The sequence below is a fragment of the Rattus norvegicus genome, chromosome 6 (genome assembly GCF_036323735.1).
Source record: "Rattus norvegicus strain BN/NHsdMcwi chromosome 6, GRCr8, whole genome shotgun sequence".
Taxonomy (NCBI): domain Eukaryota; kingdom Metazoa; phylum Chordata; class Mammalia; order Rodentia; family Muridae; genus Rattus; species Rattus norvegicus.
Window position 1 is genome coordinate 21,853,530 of NC_086024.1, and position 18,535 is coordinate 21,872,064.

The 18,535-nt window shown below is 42.8% G+C and overlaps 2 protein-coding genes across 8 annotated transcripts in view; one reads left to right on the forward strand and one right to left on the reverse strand.

The window, feature by feature from the left end:
- Nucleotides 1-7,071, forward strand: part of Prkd3 (protein kinase D3) — a 75,936-nt gene extending 68,865 nt beyond the window's left edge. For 5 of the 6 annotated variants that reach the window (XM_039112129.2, XM_039112128.2, XM_006239629.5 and 2 more), the window contains 3 exons: nt 1,244-1,511; nt 3,725-3,810; nt 4,403-7,067. In XM_039112129.2, the coding sequence (XP_038968057.1) occupies nt 1,244-1,511; nt 3,725-3,810; nt 4,403-4,576 (528 nt within the window). In that variant the 3' untranslated portion in view covers nt 4,577-7,067. Of the gene's footprint in view, nt 1-1,243; nt 1,512-3,724; nt 3,811-4,402 lie in introns of all 6 variants that reach the window. The other variant, NM_001024263.2, reaches the window with a different exon arrangement.
- Nucleotides 7,072-7,258: 187 nt separating this feature from the next.
- On the reverse strand, nt 7,259-18,436 carry Ndufaf7 (NADH:ubiquinone oxidoreductase complex assembly factor 7). 2 transcript variants are annotated; one of them, NM_001008318.1, is made up of 10 exons: nt 18,382-18,436; nt 17,939-18,102; nt 16,719-16,799; nt 15,621-15,731; nt 13,419-13,632; nt 12,461-12,519; nt 11,886-11,996; nt 10,106-10,249; nt 8,917-9,090; nt 7,259-8,518 (listed from the first exon to the last, which is right to left on the reverse strand). In NM_001008318.1, the coding sequence occupies exons 1-10, from the start codon at nt 18,416-18,418 to the stop codon at nt 8,303-8,305; spliced, it is 1,311 nt and encodes a 436-aa protein (NP_001008319.1). In that variant the 5' UTR covers nt 18,419-18,436; the 3' UTR covers nt 7,259-8,302. The 2 variants fall into 2 exon arrangements, with proteins under 2 accessions (NP_001008319.1, XP_038967822.1); XM_039111894.2 differs by lacking the exon at nt 18,382-18,436 and adding an exon at nt 18,196-18,375.
- Between the last annotated feature and the right edge of the window lie 99 nt (nt 18,437-18,535).

The window sequence follows — 18,535 nt, forward strand, 5'->3', positions numbered from 1 at the left end:
GGCATAACTGCAATCATTAATAACCAAAACAAAATCTAAAATGATGCAACAAGGTTAAGTGTCCTGAGCTTTGCTAAGCCCATCATGCTTCCAGAGAACATGGCAGTTGTTGTGGTCGTGTTCATATGTAACCTTATTCAACTCTAAGCCAACAGGAGTAGTGGTCTGTCAGCACAGAAAGCACGTGCAGCTCAGAGGTTCGCTGTTTTTTATTATCATCTGTGAGTCTTGCTTACTTTCCTGCTGATATGTAACATCTTTGCCAACAGATATTCTAAAATTAAGCAAAATGAAGGATGCTTCGAAATACTGTAGCTTAATTTTTATGTAGCAAAACATTTGAGTACTTTTATATGTCTAGACACTGAGGATTCAAAACTGAAACACATTACTCAAGGTTCTCTAGAATCACAGAACTTAGGGAATATCTCTATATTTTAAGGGAATTTATTGTAATGACATACAGTCTAACTAACCCAATAATGGGCAGCTGTGAATGGGAATTCCAAGGATATAGTAGTCTTTCAGTCTCACAAGGCTAGTTGTTTCAGCCGCTCATCTGTTTAGACTGGAATCCTGAAGTAGGTTCCAGCATATGTGCTGACAAGTAAGTGCAAGCAGATGGAGTGAGTTCTCCTTCTTGCAATGTCCCCGAGTAGGCCTCCAGCAGAAGGTGTGGTCCAGATTAAAGTGTGTACCACCGCGCCTGTATTTGGAGCTTGCATCTTCCCAGGCTGACCTTGAACTCAGAGATCTGCTTACCCTAGTCTCCTGGGACTAAAGGCATGACCTTACCATGGCCACTTTGCCTCAGGTATCTGGGTCAGAAGCCTGTGTCTTCCAGCCTCAAAATCTGGAGCACAGGTGTGCCCTCCATTTCTGGATTGTAGTTTATTCCAGATGTAGTCAAGTTGACAGCCAGGAAGAGCCATCATACGGGGGTTTCTTGGAGTAATTGAAGATCAGAACCCTCCATTTCATCAAAACAACAAAACTGAATCCATGACTCTGGCAGTTTACGGTAGAGGACAAATCGTTTTTAAAATAAGCACCAGGATAGCTCTTCATACTGCTGTTGTGTCACAGAGCTACAAATGTATCTGTCTGCCTCTGGGGAAGTGCATTGCAGTGTGCCTGCCTACAGCTGTCTGCATAGTCAGCACCTTTGGTTAAGTGCACTGAGCATACTTAGGAACAGGTATTGCTACATTAATTGATAAGCTTTTGTATATTCAACTTCCAGGTGAAGCTATGTGACTTTGGGTTTGCCCGCATCATTGGTGAGAAGTCGTTCCGGAGGTCAGTGGTGGGAACTCCAGCCTACTTAGCCCCCGAGGTTCTCAGGAGCAAAGGCTACAACCGTTCCCTAGACATGTGGTCGGTGGGAGTCATAGTCTATGTGAGCCTCAGTGGCACCTTCCCGTTCAATGAAGATGAAGATATAAACGACCAAATCCAAAATGCTGCATTTATGTACCCACCAAATCCATGGCGAGAAATCTCCAGCGAAGGTAAAAGAGAATTAAGTTTCTGGTTCTCACCATTAGTCTGAAATCTTTGTGATCAAAATCATCCTGTCTCTTCATCTCCCTGAGTCAGCACCAGTCTTTGGGCACTCTATTGTATTTAGTGCCTTATTATTATTAACGTTTATTTTCGAGACAGGGTCTCACTTTGTAGCTCTGGACCAGGATGGCTTTGAACTCACAGAGATCTGTCTGCTTCTGCCTCTCAAGTGCTAGGATTAAATGTGTGTGCCACTGTGCAAGGCCAAGTACTCTACTTCTAAATTGTTTTGTATCTATTTTTCCTCAAAATTTTTAGGCATGGCAGTAATCCAGGTCCCAACAGCCTCATCCAGAAACTACTAAAGTGTCTTTTTACCTGTGCCGCCCACTGGTCTGTCTGATGATTCAGTCGCTGCTACTGGATCCGTCTGCAGGAAACAGTTATTTCATCTATTTGACTTCCCTTTAGCCATAGCCACTATAGGTTTCTGATGTGGCCCTTGTTAAACACCTTTTTGGTCTCACCTCTACTTCACACACAAATCTAGTTTTTTTTCTGTGTCTTGCATGTCTTTCCTCCCGCCCACAGCCCCTGATACAACCCTCTTCAATTCTTCAAAGCTACCTTCTGATTGGCCTGTGTGTCTTCTTGACCTACCCCTCCTCCAAGATATAAATATCCTCTCATGCTAACACTTGAGCATTTTGTCTTAAGGACATGTTTTGGTAACTAATTATTCTAATATTCAGAACATTGTAAATCCCTTGAATAGACATGTTCAGTTTATGTACTCTATACATAGAATGAGCTTTTATATCTGCAGTTCATTTTTTCAGTCCCTCTGATCTCTTACCAAGAAGCTTCCTGCTATAGTCTTCATGACTAGTGAAGGCTTTCCAGTTTGTAATGCCTCCTTCTGTACATGTCAGAGTGAGCCAGGGCTGTCAGCATACACTAGTGACCCCAGGATTGGGGAGGTTTCAAAGCTTTCTACAAGACCTTTTCTCAGGGAAGGGGTGAGGAGCAGAGGCAGGGAAAAGGAATGAGATTGGTCCTCTTTAATTACTGACGGAGTATGCCATCCTTAGTGCACAGTTCTCCCGTGTAGTAGATGTAGTGCTGAGGAGTAGCTATGAGTGGAGTAGCCTTGTCTGTTTTATCTTTCCATATATACTGGACCAGATGACAGTTTGATAAATAACTCCACTAAACTGGAAGGAGTGTCAGGAACAACAGGAGAGCCAGCAGCAGCCTGCCAGGTTCACTTTGTAACAAAGAGCTGAGATCCACTAGGAGGTTTCGATGCTCACAGCTCTCAGAGCTCTAAAGCAGTGTGGTCCATAAACCTCTCCTGTCATTCGCTTGGCCGTGTCCTAGTTTGTGACCCAGCAAGTTGGATGAAACAGTTCTGTAATTGATCAGAGACTGAGCACCAGTGACAGAACAGACAAGAGTTTGAAGAATTTAAAGCACAGAAGTTAATAACTCACAGGAAGTCTTTGCATATCGGGACAAGGCTTTCATCGAAGGCTGTGATCAGTATATGGTTTCGTGGTTGCCTTGCTTTGGCAGTATTTCAGTTTCTCCAGACAACCAAGTAGAGTGTGCTAAGTGTCGGTGTAAGTACCAGATCACCCCTCACCTGTTTGCGAAGGCCGACAGTGTGACATGTGACCTTTGCTGTGCTCTCCACTTCCTTCTGGGGATATCTGTAGAAGGGTGACGTCTGCCACTTCTTCACACCACATGGTGGGGGAGAGCGCTGTGATATCATGCAAGAGGAAAACCTCTCTGGAGCCAGTCTGCTTTGTTCATCCTCGTGTAACAGTAACGAATGCTTAGCACCTGTGTGCTGAACACATCCTGAGCTTTATAGCAAGCTGATGCCATCTTCCCAACAGTTTCATTGTGTCGATGAGGAAATCAAGATACAGAGTAGTTTAGCAACAGACCAAGTCACACTGTGGTATAGCACACCTCAGCCTGGCAATCTGGCTTCAGTGTGTGCGTGTAACCGCACTGACTGCCACCTAGTAACATAAAGTTGGCTCATACTCACCACAGGAGGCATTTGAGTCACTTCTGTGTTTACTTCTGTACACTTGAGAAGCGTATTTTCCCCCTGCCATCTTTACATGAGTCGGTCTGCTCTCCTGCAGGCAGAATCACAGGTTTGGGTACCCCAAACTCATATATAATTTTGCTTTTCATCTAGCAATTGATTTGATAAACAACTTGCTTCAAGTGAAGATGAGAAAACGTTACAGCGTTGACAAGTCCCTCAGTCATCCCTGGCTACAGGTAAAAGCAGGCTGCATCTTACTCTCCTGTGAGTTTGTCTTCACTCATGCACCCACTCTAGGAGCAGCAGGCTCAGCACATCTTGGGATAATCTAGGCCTCTGTAGTCATTGTCGTGCTGTGACTTGGACGTCTAGACGTTGTGCTGTCTGCCACTCAAGTCAGTGTTGATAGGCATTTGAACACCCAGGAACAGAAACAGTGAATCGGCCTGTCATAAGTACTTAGCTGTTTGTGCATTTTTAAAGTCAACATGTTCAGCATATTTTACTTTAAATGTCCACTAAAAGTTTTTCTTTGTTTCGTCTGATTCCTCCCTGGGTTATCACGGACATTGCTGTGAGCAGAGCGGCTGTGCAGCTGTTCTGTAGGACGTGGAGGGCAGCGCAAACACTGAACAAGCCACCGGGCTGCTCAGTAAGGCAGCCTGATAGGAGACTTCAGTTAGAGTCTAAGGCTTACCTTGAACGTTGCCAGTTTGAAGTACTAGTTAGATGGAAGGACTAGGAGTCGTCAGTTGTTGCAGCTCAGGTTATGAACAAGGGGTTGTTGGCAGTGTCTCTTTGTGGCTCATAGTCATTTTCTTTCCCTAGGACTATCAGACTTGGCTTGACCTCAGAGAATTCGAAACTCGCATTGGAGAACGTTACATCACACATGAAAGTGATGATGCTCGCTGGGAAATACATGCATACACGCACAATCTCGAATACCCAAAACATTTCATTATGGCCCCCAACCCGGATGACATGGAGGAAGGTCCTTAGTTGTGAGTGGGCTAATCCTATAAGGAAGGGTTTCATTTCAAGACGGATACTTTGCTGCATGACTGTTGCTCTCTGCAGACTGTCATTGCAAGGCGGCAGCATCATGAGGACATAGAAGGACGTGCTGGCATCAATTCTGTAGCTCATAACGAGTAGGTACATGAAGGGAAACTGAGTAAGAAATTCAAAATGGAACTTGTTATAAATTTTTATAGCATAAGCAATAACTGGTTCTGTAATTTCCTAATCCTTCACATTAGCACAATGTGAACTAGCACCTAATTTATCTCTCCTTTGCTGTTATTAGATCATTTGTTTTAAAGGCCTATGACTGTCTAGCTATTGTTTATAAGGTTGATTACTCAACAGGTTTGCAGTTAAGCAGTAACCACGAGGCTAACAACATATGGTTTGCTGTAAGGACTTTTAGTATTTGTCCACTGTTGGAGGCATTGATTCTTCCTGGACCCCTACAAACAGAACACTGCACTGCTCCCCTTGTGGTGGATGCCTCTTTACATACGGTCTGTGTGACATAAGTCGTGACTCTTTCCATGTCGTAGTAGTCACTAGAACTGAACAGTTGGTGTTACAAATGAGTAGAACTAGCTGGTGAGCACTCGGCTGTGCCACTGAGCACGTATATTCTCAATTGACACCATCTTAATATGGTGTGCCAACAGTGTGTGGGCACAACTCTGCATTTAACTAATTTATCCTTACCTGGAGCTGAATAAATTATAGACAAAATTACATACTAAAGAGGAAAGCTAGTACGGGGTCAGTAAATGTCACTACACAACAAGCAGTATCATTTCCTTCTTCCCTTAGCCTTTGGGTGGGATTTGCAAATATCTCGTTTTTTAAATTAGCATTGTATTTTTTTTTTTTTTTGGTTCTTTTTTTTCGGAGCTGGGGACCGAACCCAGGGCCTTGCGCTTCCTAGGCAAGTGCTCTACCACTGAGCTAAATCCCCAACCCCTAGCATTGTATTTTTAGACGGTTTGGAGGAGTGGTTGAAGTCAGACAGGAAAGTCCAGCTTATCGGGAGTTTACCAGTACAGCGGATGAAGGAAGAGTAAGAACATCCTACACTTCAGCTCCAGAGCCAGCCGTTTTGTAGTAGTTATTAATACAGGTTCAGTATCCCTATTTCCGCTGCTCTACACCGGGAGGGCTTCAGTTTCCAGATACTGAAATGTTTGCAGACTCTACTAGTTGAGCATCCTGACTTACAAATCTGAAACCCCCCAAATTCAAAAACCTTTGAGTTCTGTGCCCTTCAGATTTCTACATTAGCGATAGTCCCATCTGTGCTTTACCCAAAGAAAAGGATCCAGGACTATCTGCTTGTGAGAAATATAGTAGCTGTTTGTTTCTTCATTCATCACTAGTCACCAAGAACAGTTTTTCTTATTTCTCCCTTTCTGTGCTAAAAGCAAAAATTTGGAATCAGAAAACCTGAGTTTAAGTTTTAGTGTCTGTACTCTGTAGATCTGTTTGGCTGAGCAGGTGACAGTTTGTCTGAGCACTTAGTTTCTCAGTCTGGAGAGTGGACACCATAAATTCCTACTGCCTCTTTCAATGTGGCTGTGAAGATTGGGCTGTGTGACCGCTTCTGACAATCTGGAACGCCAGTGTCGTCACTTCCCACTGGTCCCGAGATAGCAAAGGAAAAAGTTGGTGTGTGAACAGACTAAAACTAAGTGCCCTGGCAGGTGAGAGAGCAGCTGCAGGTATCTTTCTGACATGTAAAATGTCCTTGAAGAAACACAGACATTAGGGGTGCCTCTGTTGTAAATGTTTATGCTTTAAACTGTCCTCACATTAGGCTAAGCACACTTAAAGAAGTTGAGGCACACGGTTAGCTGTTGAAGGTCACTGAGTAAATATGGATTTAAACCGAGGCCTTCATGTCCCTTCAACCGTCCCAGCCATTGGCAATGTACTGTATATCTGTAAGCATTTCCAGAAGACTTTCCAAACTGTCTCTGTGGTTGTTTTCATACAGCAGTTGTGAAGAGTAATTTTAAAAAACTTGTAAGAATGGATTTTTCATTTCTGCTGAGTTTGCTTGACCAGTATGTACAAGATGGAGCTAGTGTGTGTCACTAGCCCACTGTGGCTTTACTGTGTGTGTGGAAACTAACTGGAGTGACTGCTGGGTTGCTGTACCTCTGTAATCAGACTTTACAAGCCATGACATTAATTGCACTCTGTTTTCGTTGAAGCCCTATGCTGTTTAAAGAGAGACTGTAAAGGCACTGTCGTAGTTGGGAGTTGAGTAATACTCCACTGTGTAACCTGCATAACTTTTGTCATTGTCTTAAAGCCAAGCTGTGTTTGCATAAAAAGTAATTGTTTCTTAGAAACATGTGACAATTTTCAAAGTAGTGTATAATGACACTGTTTAGTACATTTTATATTTTTTGTTACATCCCACTTTTGTAAATATTCTTAAAACTTGATAATAAAATGTATTTCTCTATCACCATACTTCCCTATGTGAGAACATTAGACCCTCTCTAGTACAGAGATCTCAAGAGAGTTTTATTTGGCTATAATATTTCCCCTGGGCCTGAGTAATGGGACAGTTTTGTGAACATAGCCAATGCTGCATGAGCACTGAATATGCTTACATATCACCCACCCTCTAAAAAGCCATTTCAGTTGTACACCACATTTGACATAATTATCTAGAGGGTTCGTTTATTGGGATGCCAGCACAAAGAATAATATAAGTAATTATTTACTTCTTTCAAGTGTTCTAGCCTGGTCCCTCTCACAGACGAAGACACAGAAGGTTAAGGCCACGCTCGGCTAAGCGGAAACGGGAATAAATGAGTCAGTGGCATACCACTCCATCAGTGACTTTCACTGCAGTTACCACAGGCTGAGGCATGGCTAATACCATTCCCACCTCAGCTCCTCAGGACTGCTGCTGATAAGGAATGCCCATTTACAGGATAAATAGAATGGTTCTACAGACCAATTTAATACAGAACTAAAATTGTGTATTGACCTGAAAATACAACAGAATGAGCTCAGCCTAGGAAATTGTTCCTCCTGGATAGTTAACATTGCTCTTAATTCTTACTTCAGTAAAAGTCAGATTTGCTGCAGTCTTTTTAACTATGACTTATGACTTCTTTAAAATTGTAGTTATCAGTCTTTACTTTCATCCACAGAAGCATGTGTATTCTGAATCCTGCTTCCAGAATGGAGAACTGCTGACTCCTTACCAGTCACTCTGCCTTCATCTGTGCACTCCACAGACCAGAGAACCAAGTGTATACTGGCATATTCAGTTAATTATCTCCTCAGCAAAAACAGGATCTTAACTCTAGAAACTCACATCTGACTTCTTTCAAATACTAAACCTTAGAGAGCCTTCTATCAGAATACACTGCCTTTTGCCCTTTAAAAATATCCAGATCTGTTGACTCGGATCCCTGAAAATAGCAAACCAATCAGTGCTCATATGTTTTTAAAAAGTAAGTAGAAATACAGTAATTTGATAAAGGAAACAATTTCACAATAAACTGCTTCACTGGGTTGAAAACAATTATACCAGGAGTTGGTTATAACCTTTAACATTTTACCGTTTTGATTGTGTTCATATAAAACAGGCCATCGACTGAAAAGAGTTGACAGTGTGAGTACTTAAGTCAACTTCAGTATGCAAAGTGAATTTCTTTTATTCTGATAATCAAGGCAGCTGAAATATCAGTGCCAAACCAGTTCATCAAACCCAGGTACAGAGGTCGAGGGGGCTTCTGACTGGCAGGCCTTCCCTCCTTGACTTCCCACATGAAGTCTCTGATGAGGCAGCAAGGCAAAGAAGTGAAATCTCTCTCCCATCTTCTGAGGATTCATTAGCATATCGTATCCCCGAAGTAGCTGCTGCTGCAGGGATGGGTCACCTGCTTTATCCAAAAGAACCTGAGGGGGGAAAGTCTTTAATGAACACCACCGGAAGAAGGACTCCCCCAGCGTAGCACTAATGATGTAATGATCCAGTACAGCAACTCCCCAGATGTGATCACAGTGTCTTATAACTGTAGAGTGCTGTGATCCAGTGTCTACATCTGCATCTTTATCCTGGGTGATCTGCTCTGTAACAGCTCCACGTCCTCAGAAGAGGAGGTATCAATTCATACCCATGAACATGGTTTTCTTGGGAGTCTCAGTCTCATACAGAAAGTTGGCCAGCTATGCTACACCCCAGCTCTTGCCTGTGCACACAGGCCTGCTTGCTACGGCAGCATTAAAGCCAGCAGAGCTCAATTCAAATAGTTTTTGGAATTAGGATATTCAGTGTTAGTGAGATAAACCGTTACCTTCAGCCGCACATCAATGCCCATGTTTTTTAGAAATGTTCTTTGTTCCACGGGACCCAGAGAAGCTACTCGTCCTTGTGCCATTCTGCGCAGGTAACTGAAGTCTACGTCAGCTGTCAGGTCTGCTGTTCCAGGAGCTGTCAGGACATCGTGCAGCTGGTGTTCATAAAACCCCTTGAGGATAGGAACAGTGTTTACTCTGTTTTAGTTAATATTATTGAGAATAAAGAAAGGACATCCTACTAATCCATCTTTTACATTGTCAGTGTTAAGAAGAAAAGTATGTCCTGAGTCTGGTTTAAACTGTACACAGTAACATCCTTTCTTCAAACAAAGTAAGCTATGGAAAGGGCAGTAGGATTTGTGAAGTTGGCGTGAGTGCCTAACCTTGTCACTTTTAACGCTCCCATTAACGCTGTGGGCAAGTCCTGTTATCAGAACCTAGGTAGTTCAGTTCACAGAGTCTGATGATATGGTGTGTACGCCATCCAGACTTGCTCTACCTAATCCCAGAGGGAAGGCTAGAGAACACTCCCAGGTAAGAACCCTTTTTGTTTGATTGGTTTTGATTTTCTAAGACAGTTTCTCTGTGTAACCCTGGCTGTCTCAGAACTCACTCTGTAGACCAGGATGACCTCAAACTCAGAGATCTGCCTGCCTCTGCCTCCCAAGGGCTGGGGCTGAAGGCACGTGCCACCGCCACCCAGCAAGACTTCCTAACAGTAATAAAGTTAGAAAGAACCAATGATCTAGAAAATAAGTAATAGCCTCTGGCTAAATATATTCCAGTTATGGACTATTCAACGTGGTTAGTTTCATTTAAAGAACATTTCAAAAGAATGTTTAGGAAGGGTGAAAGGAAGTATCTAAAAAGAAAAATATGTTAAAACAGTTTGCAGTTGCTAAGTTAAACATGCAAAGTAGCTCTTTTTTTTTTTTAATGAACACAGGGTTGAATATTAATGTGAGAGAATGTTCCCTAAAATTAAATTATTCCAGTACTTACTAGGCTCAGTGCATATCCAGTGCATATCCGGTGCTACGAACGACGTAAGATCCGAAATTATGGGTAGTTATAACAGCATAATTAACATTAATGCAACAAAGACACCATAAAAGCTAAGAACTATTTAGTGACCGTCAGACTAACAGGGAGATGCTGATAAGGCATGCCCTGCGTGACACATACTCTCAAGGTGTCAGTCTTTGTTCCATCGTGACCGTAATCCGCAATCAGGGCAGCACCTCCAGTTGATGCAATGCGCTGGGACAGTTCCTGGATGACAACCCCAGCATCAGGACAAACCTCCACATGCTCCCTTCTTTCATCGCGCTGGTGAGGGAAGAGTTAGACTCGTTACACCACGCAGAAGAGCTGCTTCCTCAGGATCTTTCACATTTCTACAGTGAACGTTTCTTAGTTATAATGAATTCAACTAGAATATGGTCTGGCCAGAGTTTCACATGGCAACCTTTTCGGTATACAGAACTTGTTTCTTTCGTGGTGAACATTAGGTGTGAAGACATTTCGATACTCTGAACCTACCACATGGTCAATACCATTACACAAGCACTTTCCGCACTAATAATGAGAACATAGTCCATTGGGCTGAATGCATGAAGAACAAGACCTGACGTTAACAGGGACTCCAGAGTCCTGTCAAAAGTACCACTTATTTGCATCTGATGAAGTCAGATCCTGTGGAGTCAACTGTGCTGCCTTCCATGAAGACAGAAAGCCCTCCAGTGGTGTCCAGTATTTCCAAGCAGCAGATGAACTAGAGACAATTCTTGTAAAATTTGCTATTTTCATGTTCACTATGAAAACCCACTGTCACACTGCCTCCTGAGCCCTTGAAAACAGCATAATAACCTACAGTGTAGCTATAAAAGTCAGAGCCAGCCAGCTGCCAACATGCCTCAGGTTGCCCTGCTAATTCCCCATACTACCACAGACTAAGCCTCACAATGACAGGTGACACCCATGGCCCCATGCAAATGACAGGAGATACTTAAGTGAGTCCTAGTTAGGTTAAGAACTAAAAGAGACTACTTCTAGGAAAAGTTTGTCATTCAGGTAGAATGACATAGAATATGAAAGAAACTTCACAAGTATCTAGTCTAATATATTAACATACTTTGTAAAGAAAACAGGTTGGTGGGCATGTTTTCAAAACCCTGTTTTTAAAACTGAAAACTTTGGGAAATTCTTAATTAAGATCTAGAACATAGAATGTTTCTCTAGGGTAGGGAAGAGGAAATAAATGGGAAGCTCAGATATTCCTGAGAAGCAAGTGCTATTTGGGGACCTTTTTACACAGCCCTGGAGCTAAAGGGGTGACTCGGCAATCAAGAGCACTGGACTCTTCCAGAGAACTCCGGTCCCATTCCCAGCAGCCATGTGGCAGTTCACAACCATCTATAACTCCAGTTCCAAGGGAACCATCACCCTCACACAAACATGTAAGTGAAACACCAGTGTATTAAGTAAAATATTTTTTTTAAGTTCAGTCCCAAGATAGAAAGCTCTGGAGACCATTCCTTAAAGGCAAGAGAAGGCAGCAGGTATCTGTTCATGGTGTGGGGTCAAAGGTAGGTCTGGGTTCGAGTACAACCCAACAGCTGTCAGTGATGAAAGCGGTGAAAACAGAGCACCGCATGCCGCTCAGGTACCTCAGCAGTTCCCACAGCTCACTGCCTTCCCACAGGGAATGTTCCCTGCTAAGCAGATCACATGGCATCATTCGTCATCAGGGAACAGAGGCGGACACTTGGCTGAGTAAATGCTTATGAGTCCCATCTTCCTACATAGCAAGATGACACACGAGAGACAACGTAGCCCACAGGGCTTCTGGACTGCGACTGTGACTGCCACCACCAAGCGCCTCATGGGCTGCGCTCCAGCTTCCCACTGGAAGAAGCGAAAGTGGCAACTAGGAAGACAGACGAAGGAAAACTCAAATTCATACTTGTATGAAGGCTTCTGCTGGAGTCGCACAAGGCGCCAAGACGAACCTCAGTTTATCAGGAGATTGTGGGTCGATATCAACAAACACTTCTCTCCATCCATGTGGTGTTTTCTAAACAAAACACATCAAAGTAAGCGTTTGCAAGCACTTAAAGCACGATGTTCTAAGGAAGGGATAACAAATCCTTCACGAGAAGCAAGCAGCACAGGGTTGGAAGATGGGGCATGAGCAAGCAGGCGCTTCTGGGACAAACGACTACACTATGTGACAAGCTGCTATGATGCAGCCCATCACTAAACCCAAAGTCTCACAGATGGATATAGGGAAATTCTAGTCTTGTCAGTAAATCCTCAAGACAGTCATTCCCACTGTAGGTTCTCTCGCCCAAGACTAAGAATTCATAGCAACATTCCCAGGAGAATAAAGATTCTGATTGATATTTCTGCTTGCTTCTCAATCATAGTCAAGAAAATCCCACCTAATACTAACTTGGGCAAGCAGTGGATACACACTGTGTTCACTAGCACAGCTTTAAGGCCCTTGGTTAATCATAAACACGACTTTCCCATCAATACCTGAAATTTATGCACAGGAAGAACATCAAAAAACTCATGTGCGAGATAAAAGCTGTATCCTGTTTAAAAATACAAGAAAAAGAAATAGTGGCATTTCAAAGCAATTAACTACCGAACATTAACCATAAAAAAAAAGTGCCTGATTCTTCAGCACTGAAACCCGGGATGCTTCCATACCACCATCCAGGCCAATGGTTCTCAACCTGCCTAACGCTGAGACCCTTTAATACAGTTCCTCATGTTGTGACCCGCAGCCATAAAATTGCTACTTCATAACTTTAATTTTGCTACTGTTATGAACTGTAAATATCAGGTGTACAGAATATCAGAGATGCAACCGCTATAAAAGGGTTGTTCAACCCCCAAAGAGGTCTCAACCCACAGGTTAAGAACCACAACTCTATGGGAAGCTCACTGTGAACAGCATACAAAGAAAAAATACTCAATGATCAGCTGAGTCTTCTACTCATCACTGAATCCAAGAACAATGAGAATCAAATCTGTCATCTGAGGAGGAATGTGAACTTAATGCCAGACATGGCTTTTGGTGTCTTGCTGAGGATCTTGTCTCCACACTGTCAAAGACTCCTAGACTGGTAAACCACCACACCTTGCTTGCCTTTGGGCAAGTATAGATTTTTCGAGAGATTAGTGACTAAACCCATCTCCAGTCACTTTCTTCAGCTGCTTCAGGCCATTGTCGGTGCATCCTAGCTAACGGGAAATACTACAAAGGACAGAGAGATTTACAGTTTGGGTTTCTATAAAATGAACACCACTCTGTAATGTTAAGCAATCTGATATTATCATGTTTTTTGCTAGACAAAGAAGAGTCAGCTATTCTATGCAGCTAAGGGCCTTGGCAGTGGTAACTGAGGCTGTGGTAAAAAGCTGGTCATCTGTCAGAGCTGTGGAGAGTTCTGACCAGTGCTCTGCCTTTAGTCAGTGTTAAGTGTACCTGTAGGAACATCCTTCAGGTCTCGATACCAGGAGATTGGAATCCCAGACTTCGTGACACCTTTCATGTACACTAGGGATTCAGCATCTCTCTCCAAAGGGACTGTCTCCTCGGTCAGTGTCAGTGCTTGGATCTCACTTAACTTTTGGCTCACCTCTACAAGGTGTATTGAAATGTCACAGGTTTTTAGCACAGACCCAAGCTGACTGAACACCTAAAACAAAAAAGAAAAGACTGTGACTTAGTTACTGTTCTGTTGCTGTGGAGACACAGTGGCAAGACAACTTAGAAAAGAAAGCGTTTCACTGGAGCTTCATTTGTTTCAGAAGGTGAGGCCATGGTCATTACAGTGGGAAATAGGCAGCAGCCAGGCAGACATGGCCCTGGCGCAGTGACTGAGAGCTTACATGTTAGCCACAAGCTAGCTGGAGGCAGAGAGTGGGAAGGAACGGGCCTGGTGTAGGCTTTGTAAGCCCATCCCCAGAGATATCTCTCCTCTAAGAAGGCCACTTCCCAATCTTTTCCTGAACAGTTCTACCAACGAGGGACCGAGCCATTCCCATGTATGAGCCTATGGAGGCCAAACCACCACACACTGGCAAACACAATGTGTCAAGTAGAAGGGGTTTCTGACTGCTCACCACAACCATTAGTTGATTCACAACAAAGATTTACCCCTGACCCAGGTCATTCTCCAGTAACATGTGGGAACCACACCTATTAGAGTTAATAAGCACCATTTATATAAGAAATAAACTGCAATGTGGCTTCCGAGTAACAATTTACTAATAAAAATAAAAAGATTTACCATCCACACAATGTTTCAGATCGAGTACTCTTAAAAAGTCCAAGAAAATAAAATGTATACAGGGCTGATTGAATAAAGCCTGGGTGTCTATTAAAGAAACCTCTCTGGGGACATGATGAAACTATATCCTCAGAAGCATATTAAATGGCACTGGGGAAAATATGGGGGGGGGGGGGTGTACACATCTTAACAACCTTTAGCACTCAGTGGCCCATTGACCACTTCTGGCTTCCTCTACTTTTGGAAGTGTACAGATACAGACTAATCGTCTGACCCAGGCAGTTTTTTTTCTTTTTTTTTTTTTTTTTTTTTTGGGGGGTCGGGGGGCAGTGATTGAAATAAAAGAATATATAAAAAAAAACTTTGCAACAACAACTCCTTTCAAAAGATCAAATTTAAAATAGCTGTTATAGGGAGAGATGGCTCAGAGGTTAAGAGCACCGACTGCTCTTCCAGAGGTCCTGAGTTCAATTCCTAGCAAACACATGGTGGCTCACAACCATCTGTAATGGGAGTCTGGTGCCCTCTTCTGGTGTGTCTGAAGACAGCTACACTGTACTTATATATAATGAATAAATCTTTGAAATAAAAGTAAAATAAAGTAGTTATGCTCTGCCACACCTAGCTAAAAAAATACTACTTAAAAACCTCATTAAAATGTTTCATATTCAAATGGCTGTCAATTTTAAAAATATATATAGACTCGGAAGCTTCATGAGTGGGCTTTTTTTCTCCTTAAAATATAATCAGTATTTTTATTTGTCATTTTAAAAACTCTTCAATTCCTAATTTTAAGCAAAAAAAAAATCAAAAAATTAAATCTGTAATGATTTTTTTTTTACATTAGATTGCCAAAAAACATACAGGTTACCTTCAAAAATATTGATGAGTTTCAAAACAGAAAAAGTTAAAGTTTAATAAATATTACTATATATCCCTTTAAAATATTTTTACAAAGTCCTAGGGGAAAAGTACAGGAGAGAACAGTGAAAGAAAATGCCCCACTAGGGCTAAGAGAGGCTTGGTTGGTGAGGCATCTGCTTTGCAGGTCTGAGGACCTGAGCTCATCCCTGGCCCCATCAAAATGCAGACGGTCCTGGTGCTGCGCACCTTTAATCCCAATCCTGGAAAGGCAGAGGCAGGAGAATGACTGGGGCTTCCTAGCAAGTCAGCAAACTTCCAGCTCAGTGAGAGATCCCATCTCAAAGATAAGGTAAAAGTAATGGCAGTCACCCAATGTCAACATCTGGACACCACATTACTCTGACATTGGATTTTAGTTGACAAATACAGGAATTAGAAAGTAGGACTGAAAACCCAGAAGATTAATAAGATTTGAAAACTAGCTCAAAAATAGAAAGATGTGACTTAAGAGACGTCTTTTTATTGCTTACCCTCAAAATATCTGCTGTGAGGGTACCCCGACCTGGACCAAGTTCCACCAGCTGGAAGGCTGTACTCTTTCCGGAGGCCATCCATTCACTAACGAACCACACCCCGAGTAGCTATGACAAGAAAAAACATTGAAGCGTTATACCATGAAACTCTCCATACACACATACTTCATACTAAAAAGCAAAACATTTACAAATAATTCAATATAGATTGTTGGACATGCACAGATATATACAGATGCAAACACGCATGCACATGCGCGGGCGCGCGCGCGCGCGCACGCGCACGCGCGCACACACACACACACACACACACACACAAATCACTGGACCTCCACTGGGGTTGGCAGGACATACGCTGCATAGGAAGCTTACTATCATGGCGAAGGGTGTTAAGCCCCACGGTGCAAATGAGCAATCACTTACAGAAAGGTACTGGAGTTGGGAACAAAAGGACACACGACAATTATGCCATCTCTTCTTGTGATTTCCACAATTACACAACCCTTAAATATAATTTACTTCCTCAAGCCTAGATTCTACTTCTGTTTATGTACTATTTCCTATTTTTAAGTCTTCAAAGGCACTTTTAGGGAACTAAATGAACCGCAACTCTGTTTCTTACAGGGAGGCTCCACTGTAACATGGTTAAGTCATAGCTGGCATTTCTCTCTCTCTCTCTCTCTCTCTCTCTCTCTCTCTCTCTCTCCCTTTTCAATCACATTGTTCACGGTTTTCCTCTTCTCAGACCTTCTCTATCTTCCCTTGTCCTTCACATGTCTCCACTTCTTTTTCTATAGTGAAATCTGAGTTTTTCAAATGCTCTCTCGGGGTTGGGGATTTAGCTCAGCGGTAGAGCCCTTGCCTAGGAAGCGCAAGGCCCTGGGTTCGGTCCCCAGCTCCGGAAAAAAAAAAAAAAAAGAATCAAATGCTCTCTCACCATTCCCTCTAAAATTTTAAATAGTTGATAAATCACACACACACACACACACACACGCACACACACACCCCAAACCCTGTTACAGATGAGCATAGCTTGTTCTGTTCTCAAGCATCTATAACGTTCACTTCTTTTACGGTCCACACGCTGAGTATTACCTCCCCGAAGATTTGACTTATTTCAGGTGAAGTAATAAAGTCTCCCTTTTCTCCTAGCATATCATGGTGCACGTAATATCCCTGAGTAAAAGAGAAGAAATGGAAAAGATTCATTTCTCAGATAAGGCTTTCAAAGGTACTCCCCCACAGCGTTATGTAATTCATACAGTGAAGTCACTATTTACCAAGAAGTTCTCTCTCCTAAAATAATCAAGATAAGGACAGAGTCTTTACCTAAATTTTACATGGTAGTAGTCATTTTGCAAAACTCAGAACAGCAATTACTCAAGTAGAAGGGCTGCAGACATACAATGTTCATGTCTCCCAGTCAGCACAGTAAGATTCTCCCCATCCTTGCAGCCCTCTCTCCCCAGTTAGCCCTGCCTGTTGCTGATACTCTGTTCCTCAATTTTTCTTGACCATTGTGCAACCTAAATAAATGTGATTTGTGTGAAAAATCCATTAGTGTGTGCATGAGAGACACAGGGAGAGAGAGCCATCCAACTATATACCAGTGACTTACACAACGTTCATATGACTGATGAATCTCAATAAAAGGGTAGGTTTAAAACAAAGGCCCTGCTTGTCTAAAGTTCATGCCAATGCAAAGTCTCACTTTCTTCCCATTTTAGTTCTCCTCAACATCCTTACCTCTTCAGTCTACTCAAACAGCATCTTCACTGACTTCTCTCTCCAAAGACTTCCAACCCAAAACTAAATCCAGTGATATATATATATATATATATATATATATATATATATATATATATACACATATATATATATTTCTTACAAGGTCTGGAGAGAAGGCCTTGTCTTATCTTCATACCCCAAGTTTTATCATAATGCTTAACCTTCAGGAAACATTCAAAGCTTTCTTAGAGTCAGGAAAGTGGAGATCACCTATAATCCCAACACTCAGGAGGGTAAACAAGAAGATGCTACAAGTTCAAGGTCAACCTTATATAGTGTTTCCCTTATGGCAAGGAAATGCAACCCAGTTAGAAAATCATTCCTTTAATTCAAACTACATTCTGTCACCTAAATTCTGCAGAAATTTGTAGTGACTTCTTTTGGCACTGCCCTTAAACACAACCCGATCAAATGACAGATTAGACTACATTCCAAGGACTTCGGAGGTGGCTCATCCCCTGACCTCTGGAGACATTCAGGTTCCTCTCTGTACACACACTTCGTGCTTCACGCTCCCCTATGTTTACCTTGGCTGGATTGGTCAAAACCTCCTTCATGTACTCGGCCACAGTGATGGGACCTGTAGACTTTATTTTATACATAAGATGCCGCAGCATCGGTGTCACGTGGTTGCTTTCTGCCGGCTCATTCCCGGAGCTGAAGCACTTCCTTCTCCAAATACTGGGAATGCCTGAAAAACACGATTAAGACCCCCGCATTAGAAATCTCCATTTCACTTACACGCGCCGAAAGCTTGCAAGGCAGGCGAGCTCACATCACTAACTTCGCCCCAACGTCAGAACCCGATGGAGGTGTGCATTGAACTCATGACTACAAGCTCCTCCACACAGCCAAGCCTCTGTGCGAACCGGCTTCCAACTCCAGCTCCAGCCCCAAGAAGCTACAGAGGAACTAAGGACTCGCGCCATGCGGTTTCCATGGAAACGGGGTTCTGCAAGGAGACTCTTACCCGTGCGGGCCACACAGCGTCTCACCAAAGCATTCATTCCAACCACCTCGGGGCCTGGCTCCGCCCCGGAGGCGGAGTTGAAGGGTATTTCCTACTGTGCTCACTAAATAGGAAGTGCGTCACCGGAAAGCGGAAGTGAGCTAAGGGCTGCGCT